Source organism: Hemibagrus wyckioides, linkage group LG26 (genome assembly GCF_019097595.1).
Source record: "Hemibagrus wyckioides isolate EC202008001 linkage group LG26, SWU_Hwy_1.0, whole genome shotgun sequence".
Taxonomy (NCBI): domain Eukaryota; kingdom Metazoa; phylum Chordata; class Actinopteri; order Siluriformes; family Bagridae; genus Hemibagrus; species Hemibagrus wyckioides.
The window spans coordinates 20,691,215-20,700,754 of NC_080735.1; the positions used below are offsets into that span (position 1 = coordinate 20,691,215).

Sequence of the window (9,540 nt, forward strand, 5' to 3'; positions counted from 1 at the left end):
TAATTTCTTATAATTCAAACATGATGCTCATCTACATTCCATAGCTTTGTCAGTTCCTTCCCAGAACTTCACAGGCATTTTATTCAAGTGTGTCAATATCTAACTTATTTTTCTCTTTACAACCAACTATGCTTTAAAATGAACATTCTCAAATATTTTTGGAAGTGCTTAAAAACATGGATACATGTTACTAAAACATGAGATTTTTTATTCGGTTAAACTTGTTCACTTCAAAGTATAAATTGAAATAAGATCAAGGTATGTCTTTTTATAACAACTAAACAATTCCAAATCTGATTCCATTCAGACTAAATGAATTTGTATCTGATCCACAACTTTTTTTTACCCACGCTGATACACGTTTTATTGGCCCTTCAGCGTTATTGCAGACAATGATAAAAATGTCATTTAAAAAATTAATAAAAAAGTTGCTGTTGCAATAAAACATCAATACTAAACGTTCCAGAATTTTATATGAACCACATTCACTAATCTAAGATCTAAATCTCATATCACAAAATTAAATTCTATAGTATCAGACATCTGATCCACCTGGGTTCTGAGAAGGAGCTGACTGAACTGTGGAATGTTGATGAACATGGTGTTTGACTTTCTTGTAAATAGAAGGTTACTTCCTTCTATAAAAAACATCTCAACACAGCAGAATGTCTGCATACCTGTCCATTAACCCACACAAGGACATTGCACAGCTGTACAAACACGCACATACACACGTGTGGGGTGTGTGTGTGTGTGGGTGTGTGTGTGTTCTGGATTGTGATTGTTCAGATGTTATTGTCTCATAGTAACAACTCATCCACAAGAAACACTCCACTGATAATAAACAGATTAAAAAATGTTGATATGGTGAATTTTGGTGTGTGTGTGTGTGTGTGTGTGGAAGGAGTCTCCAGCATCAGTGTTGTGTATCAGTCAGAGGTGAAGCTTGAACTTTTTGTTGAAATTTTCAGGACAGAGGAGTTCAGGACACTTATTTGCATTTCTCAGTAAGGTCTCAAGCTCACACACTCCTGGCGGATGTTTTTACTGTATGATGTTCAGGTCAGGTAACAATCTGTGTTTTATTTATTCATTTATTTATTTACCTTTTATTTTACAGAGAACTGCAGTGAGGGCCTTGATGATGATGTTGAATATTGGAACTGGAATTATGTACTTAAAACAGCTGTAAAAACAGCTGGAGGTGATTAAAATGACAGTATGTATGTGGCCTAAAGATTATATAGCAATTAGCTGTCATTTTTATTCAAATCTTCATCAGGCATGGTATTTTTGCAGTGCTAGACCTTATAACGCTGATGATCTAAAATAAATAAACTATAAATGTTGCAGCTTATAAGAATACTGCAATGATTCACTTCCTGCATCGAGTCAATTCGGTCTGATTATTACAAACCTGCTGTATGCACGTGTTTGCTAAGGCATGCAGTCCCTTTCTATGAGGAAATGAGAGTTTGTATATGTACAAGATTAGGGTGTAAAGCTTTGGGTTTTAGGTAAAGTTATTTCTGTAATTAAATAGTTTTCTCAGGCATTGTACTTTGGATGTAATTTTACTTGAATTGTACCCACCAGTATTCATCAGGGGCGTTTCTAGGATTTGAAAACATCAGGGGCTAATTAGGGAGAGGGGGTAACCAAGAATAACACGTTTTGTAAGGGCATTTTTATGTAATATTGTTCAATAAAAAACACAAATGAACACAAACAGTACGCAACTTTAGAAAAATTTCATTTCAATTTCACGTGGAATATTATCTCTTTTACAGCTTGTGTGTGAAGCAGTGTCGTGTAGATCTTTTTTATTATTATTATTTTACAATAATCTATATTATACTGCACCTCTTATTTCATTCCTGATTTATGCTGCACTATTGTATGTATTATTCTTTGTTTCTTTTTTATTTTTTACAGCTTCTCTTATCGTTCTCTCCTCTCTCATTCTCTCATCTGTCTTGCTGCTTGTATCTTGTCTACTTCATGCTCTTGGTGACTTTTCTATCCTACTTCTTTGAGAGTGGAATCATCAGAGAGTATCTCAGAGACTGGACTTGAGTAAAACGGTCAGTTACCATACTAGTATTTCTAGTGCTGAGAATTCCTTTATCAACAGACAGAACAGCCGAATGATGGAGTCTGTTCTGGTCCATTGTTCACCTAAGTCATGTCTGGATTTTAACTTAAATACTGCATTAGTGGAATAATAGAAAGTCATGATGTTCAGACTGTAATGTCTTAGTGTTTTAACAGTTTATATTTTATTTAGATCTATCTTTAGGTTTATTTAATTTAAGGCTTTTGTACGTATTGGATATGGAATAATATTCTAAAGGGTCCTACACTTTGCACTTTATGTGGCTTGGACGAACTTTCTGTCCTAGCTCTGTGTTGTTTTTTGTGTTTGAACTCCATGTTGTATGTTTCTGTAGCACCAGGTCCTGGAGAAACGGTGTTTCATTTCACTTTGTACTGCGTCAGATATATGTGGTTGAAATGACAATAAAGCTTCTTGAACTTGAACTATATGTCAGGGGTTTTCAGAATCAGAGACAGTGGGCCTCCTTTTTTACACAACACACATTTGTCAGCCGACTTTTATCAACTGTGTTAACATTAAATATTAAAAGTTAGGGTTAGGGTTCTGGCGGACCCAGAAGCCTCCCTACACGGACCCGGACCTACAGCCAAAACAGAAGGTCATGATTTAAAACCTAACGGGGCGCTTCTATTTCCACTGGCACAGCTTTTGTAGACTTTACGGTAGTGGTAGTGGAAACACACAGACCAATTGCATGTGAGTTAAGCCATCCCACATGATACCACTCAGCCAATCAAGTCTGTGCATTCCAGGCGGTAAACATTACGACTCTACAGTGTAAACAGAGCTAGAGGCAAGTTACACATGAAAAGACGGTAGAAAGAAAAAGAAAAATAGTGATACATGTAGAAAACAAAGCAAGAGAAACAGACAAGTGAGACGGAGAAAGGAAGAGAAACAGGCGAGTGAGATGGAGAAAGAAAGAGAAACAGGGGAGTGAAACGGAGAAAGAGAGAGAAACAGACGAGTGAGTCAGAGAAAGAGAGAGAAACAGACGAGTGAGACGGAGAAAGAGAGAGAAACAGACGAGTGAGACAGAGAAAGAGAGAGAAACAGACGAGTGAGACGGAGAAAGAGAGAGAAACAGACGAGTGAGACGGAGAAAGAGAGAGAAACAGACGAGTGAGACGGAGAAAGAGAGAGAAACAGACGAGTGAGACGGAGAAAGAGAAACAGGCGAGTGAGACAGAGAAAGAGAGAGAAACAGACGAGTGAGACGGAGAAAGAGAGAGAAACAGGCAAGTGAATCGGAGAAAGAGAGAGAAACAGGCGAGTGAGACGGAGAAAGAGAGAGAAACAGACGAGTGAGACGGAGAAAGAGAGAGAAACAGGCGAGTGAATCGGAGAAAGAGAGAGAAAAATAAGGAACAAATGGCGCCCTCCAAAAAAAGAAAAGTGGACAGTGAAAATAGAGCATTTAATCCGGAATGGACTCGTTTCTGTTCATACTTCCCACTGGAGCACTAAACCAGTGTGTCTCATATGTTCAGAAACCGTGGCACTTATTAAAAGAGCCAATGTGAAACGCCATTATGAGACAAAACATAAAGGTTATGAACAAACATACCCACTCAGATCTGAAGTGAGATCACAGAAAATAAGTAGTCTCAGAGCCCAATATGACCAGTCCACCAGGATCCTGAGCCACACATTCACTGCCCAACAACGTGCTCTTCAGTGTTCCCTCAGAGTTGCTTGGATTTTGGGTCAACACAAAAAGCCATTTACTGATGGAGGGGTTGTATGAGAGCTTTGTGATAAAATAAAGCAAATTCCCATGTCACCATCATCTGCCACAAAGAAAAGTGAAATATTAGCTCAAGCTGTGCTAACCCAGCTAGATGAAGCCATGCATGAGGCATCATGTGTAGGTTTAGCTGTGGATGAGTCCACTGACATGTGTGACAAAGCTCAGCTGTTAGTGAATGTCAGGTTTTTCAACACAGACCAGAAAGCATTCTGTGAAGACCTGTTAGGTGTCAGTCCCCTTCAGACCAGTACAAGAGGAGAAGACATTTACCTAAACAAGCCAAAATAAGTAGTTTCAATAACCACAGATGGAGCCCCTGCTATGATAGGGAGAGAGAAAGGAGCTGTAGCAAGACTGAAAGAGGACAATCCTGAGCTCATAGCTTACCATTGTATCATTCATCAGTCTATGTTCTGTGCCTCCCTGTCAGATGAGCATGCTGAGGTGATGAATACAATGATGAAAATGATCAGTTTTCTCAGGGCATCGTCTTCCCACCAGCATCTTAGGGAATTCCTCGAAGAAGTTGATGCCAATGCTGATGATCTTTTGCTGCACAACAATGTGAGATGGCTCAGCAAAGGCAGGGTGTTAGCACGCATTTGGTCCATCAGGAGGGAAGTAGCATCTTTTTTGACAGGGCTAATAAGTCAGAAAGCAACACAGTTTTCTCTCTTTTTAGAAAATGAGAAACAGATGGATAATGTGGCATTTTTGATTGATATCACTTCACATCTGAATGAACTGAATTTGAGGCTACAGGGCAAAGACAATTCAATTTGTGAACTGATGACAGCTGTCCACTCCTTTCAGAGGAAACTTGAGGGACAGAGAGATGTGTCTTCTTTTGTTGACTTTACTGATAAGCTGATTGTAAACTTCAGCAACCGTTTTGACAGCTTCAGCTTTGGACAGCAGCTCACCATGTTCATTCAGAACCCATTTCTCATCACAGATGTCAAGGGGTTCTCAAAGGAAGTCACACAGCACTTTAAATGGGTAAATGCTGGGCCTCTCCAGATGCAATTGGTTGATCTTCAAGCAGATGTGGCCCTGAAAGAGCAGTTTGTAGCCCTGTACATCTTGACCATGTTTGGCTCCACATACAACTGCGAGGCAGCTTTCTCCACAATAAACATAATCAAAACTAAATATCGTTCCAGGCTCACCAATGAGCACCTCCACATGTGTATGAGAATTGCCCTGACTCCATTCAAGCCCAGGTTTAAAATCCTGGCGAGACAAGCTAGAGCTCAATTCTCTCACTGAGCAAAAAAGTGGGGGAGTGGGATATAAGAGGGGAAGAAAGTGATACTCTATAACTGTTCGCCTGTTAAGACGTGTTAAGATTTATTATTTGTAAAATTGGTTGAGACTGTTGAGTCAAGATGTAAAACAGAAAAGGGGAAACTCAAGCTTTTCCTCCGTTTATTTTATTTTTCTGAAGTTAAGCACTTTATTTGAACATACACAATTTTCACATTTTATTTATTTTCTCTTATTTTGAAATGCAGCCGTACTTTTATTTAGTTAATATACATATCTACAGTCATACATACACTACCAGTCAAGTTTGGACACACCTTCTAATTCAATATTTTTTGTTTAGAGATTTATTTTCTACATTCTAGAACAATCCTAGAGATTTCAAAACTATGAAATAACACACATGGACTTCAGTAATCCATATGTAATGACAACAAAAAACAGTCAGTTGTTATTTTAAGACACGAAGGTCAGGTGTTCTGGAATAGTTCTTCCAAGAACAGTATTGTCAAGTGCATTTGCAAAACCCATCAAGCACCATGATGAAACTGTCTCACATGAAGACCATCCCAGTAAAGCAAGACCAAAACTGACCTCTGCTGCAGAGGAGAAGTTCATTTAGAGTTACCAGCCTCAGAAATCACCAATTAACAGCACCTCAGATTAGAGGCGTTATGAAGGCTTTACAGAGCATCAGTAGCAGACATATCTCAATATCAACTGTTCAAAGGACATTATTGTGGATTTTGGCCGCCTTCAGCATTGTTTTACAATGTAGAAAGAAATAAACATCAGGAAACACCATGGAATCAAAACTTTTGACTGGTAGTGTATATGTTCAGTTGTATGTTACATGACAATAAATATTGTCAAAGTTTTTGAATTGTACTGAATTCATTTGATTTGACAGTCAGATATTGATTACATGCAGATGTTGATACAACTACTAGGCTACTTAAATATACACTACTCACAAAAAGTTAAGGATATTTGTCTTTCGGGTGAAATTTCAGGATGCACCTAAAATGCACTATAACCTTTCCAGGTGAACTTGATTTGACCTTCTCTACACTTTTGAATGCACATGTCCAACTGTTCAGTGTTTCAGTACTTTTTGCAGAACTTGCTGTTCTCTAACAAGGTGCTTAACGGCAAAATTCACAACTGGTGTTTGATCCATGAATCCACCAATAATTTTTCTGGTTCAATTAGAATTGGTATTTAAACAGTCCTCTTCATCATGCTGTTCACATTTTGACATCATCAGACCAAGATGACATTTAAGGGAGGTGAGAGGAACCCAAGTGTCACGTCAGACCATTCGAAACCGTTTACATCGGGGTGGTCTGCGTGCTAGACGACCTGCAAGGGTATCTGACCACACCACCAGGCACAGGCGTCGGGCCAGAGAGCATTTACGCTGGAAGAGGGACCAGTGGGCCTCAGTGCTGTTCTCTGATGAAAGTCGATTCACGTTGAGCAGAAATGATGACCGCCAACGATGTTGGAGATGTCAAGGAGAGCGCTATGCATCAGCCACTGTTGTGGTGGTGTTACAGTCTGGGCAGGTGTGTCCAATCAATACAGAACTGACCTACATCTTGTGAATGGTACACTGACAAGCCAATACTACCTGAATAACATCATTAATCCAGTCATTGTGCCCCTGCATGAACAACACAGGCCTAATTTCATCTTCATGGACGACAATGCTCCAGCTCATCGAGGTCGCATCATTAGGGAACAGCTGCTGGAGGCTGGGGTACCTCAAATGGAGTGGCCTGCACTTTCTCCAGACCAGACTTTCTCCAGATAAGAGGTCCAGATAACTGGACCTCTTTAAATTTTAGTTGAATACCACTGGTGTAGGACAAAGTAGGATAAAGTATCGCGAGAGTGGTTCTAGAGCATATTCAAGCGCACACTCTCGCAGTATTTTGGCATGCACGAACAATAAACAGTAACAGTGCTCAACTAAACCGATCATTTACTTAATTCTTCTACACTCTGGTGGCAAAATTCGGGATAAAACATTCGGGGCTAGATTAAAGTCATTTTTAATGTTCATGTAAACATTTGATGAGTGGTGTTAATGAGACCAACACATTGTTACACTTGTGATGCATAGCACTCACTGACCATTTCAGTAAACATACACATATTTGCATGTCTGGAATTTAAACCAGTTATAAGTCATTTATTTCAAAATATTAGAATTGTAGCAGTCATTTTTTTCTTTTTATAAAAATACACTTAAATACAATTTTCTTCCACAAGAGTCTGAATAATATCAAGAAACAAAAAAAACCTGTTGTTGTGTTAATAACATCAACATCCTCCAACAACAGCACCAATACCTCTACTACAGCCTCCACCATCACTACCTCAAAACCACTTCCACCATCCATAACAACAGTAATGTTATAAAGAGAAACTCATCACTGTGCTACAGACACAGGTCTGATCTTCATGCTGATGTATTTGAGACCATAATCATATCCTTTCCATTGTTGCCACACATTTCCGATGGCGTAATGAGTGCCATCACGTCCCCACAGGTAAATCCCATTAGGATTAGCACTGTGACAGTCACTGTACCAAAAACCCCCGAGGAATCTTTTAGCACAGGACCCTGGATGCAAGTCCTGGTCTTTGTCAAATGTGGAGAAATTCTGTCCATTGACTGGTGTCATGGCATCACCTGCAGATAACAGAAGTTATCTAATGTAGAAACTCTAGAAACTCTCTAATGTACATTGATCAAGCATAATATTGTGAGCAGTGCCAGGTGAAGTGAATAAGACTGAGTATCTCCTCATCATGGCCCCTGTTAGTGGGTGGGATATATTAGGCAGCAAGTGAACATTTTGTCCTCAAAGTTGATGTTAGAAGCAGGAAAAATGGACAAGCATAAGGATTTGAGCGAGTTTGACCAAATTTGGGGCTAGACCACTGGATCAGAGCATCTCCAAAACTGCAGCTCTTGTGGGGTGTTCCCGGTCTGCAGTGGTCAGTATCTATCAAAAGTGGTCCAAGAAAGCAACAGTGGTGAACCGGAGACAGGGTCATGGGCGGTCAAGGCTCATTAATGCACGTGTGAAGTGAAGGCTGGACTGTGTGATCCGATCCAACAGACGAGCTACTGTTGATCAAACTGCTGAAGAAGTTAATGCTGGTTCTGATAGAAAGGGGTCAGAATACACAGTGCAGGACGGGTCAGGGCTGTTTTGGTAGCAAAAGGGGGACCTACACAATATTAGGTAGGTGGTCATAATATTATGCTTGATCAGTGTATACTGTTTGTGAATAGTGTTAAGGTATATTAGTTTCAACAACATGCAAGCTAACAAGCTAATATGAATGTAACATTGCCATAGAGTTGCTACTCATCTGGATTTCAAGCTCTCCTGAATGTACGAAGAGAAGCCCAGCAGCTCCCACATACCTGCACCTCCATTGAGGAAGCCACTAACACTGAGCTTGTAGCTGTTAGCTTCAGATTCCACAGAGAAATCCGTGTATCGAGCGTAAACCGACACCCCCTCAAAGTCCTGCAGGTCCACTTTCAGCTCATATTTCCGCTTTCTTGTGAGTTGGTAGAGATTCTCCAATCCTTGAGGTGAATGAAAGAAAAAGTAATTTGTTCATATTTAGAAAAGAAAGAAATTCAGATCAAGTTCAAGGATCTTTCTAGATTTCTTAATTCAAGATGCACGATGGATGAATACTTAGATTTTTGCAGTAGCTTAGTGGTGAAGGTGTTAGGCTACTAATTGGAAGGTTGTGAGTTCAAATCCCAGGTCCACCAAGCTGCCACTGCTGGGCCCCTGAGCAAGGCCCTTAACCCTCAGTTGCTCAGTTAAAATGTTGCTCTGGATAAGGGCATCTGCCAAATGCCACAAATGTAAATATAAATGTAGAAGTCAGTATGGTCACATGGTGGCAGCACTGCACTGATTCTTGGTAACATGACAAGCTGCATTTTTAAATACAGCAAAAAGAATAAAGGGAGTTTGGCGAACTTGTTCTGTCGACATTCCCCAACAATATATGTAACTATAAGCAGTCTGCTGTGGTAAAAGAAGAATAAAACACTTCAGGATGTTCCATTACATCACAGCTTTGGGGTGCTACCAGTTATTCTGCTTTGCTTCATGTCACATCGTACCATTCTGATTTTTTATATCATCATGAAACAAAGTGTTTTATTATTTACTTTATATTTTGTCAAGATTTCTGGCTTTAATCACATTTCTGACTGCAGCAGGTCTGTCCAGTGGTCACTACTTAATACCCTGTGAGTGATCTGTGCTGGAATTTCTCACCCAGCCAGTATTCTCCATCCCTGTTCCCAAACCCTTTCTTGTAGTGTTCCCATGGTCTGTAGAAATTCACAGAGCCATCC

The 9,540-nt window shown here is 39.7% G+C and overlaps 1 protein-coding gene across 1 annotated transcript in view; it reads right to left on the reverse strand.

The window, feature by feature from the left end:
- Positions 1–7,317: 7,317 nt before the first annotated feature.
- The window catches only part of LOC131347163 (microfibril-associated glycoprotein 4-like), a 3,011-nt gene continuing 788 nt past the window's right edge, over positions 7,318–9,540 (reverse strand). Inside the window, exons 3-5 of the mRNA XM_058381093.1 lie at positions 9,461–9,540; positions 8,581–8,748; positions 7,318–7,836 (exon numbers count right to left, since the gene is read on the reverse strand). The exon at positions 9,461–9,540 is cut by the window's right edge and continues 17 nt beyond it. Of these exons, the coding sequence (XP_058237076.1) occupies positions 7,574–7,836; positions 8,581–8,748; positions 9,461–9,540 (511 nt within the window). The 3' untranslated portion in view covers positions 7,318–7,573. The remainder of the gene's footprint in view (positions 7,837–8,580; positions 8,749–9,460) is intronic.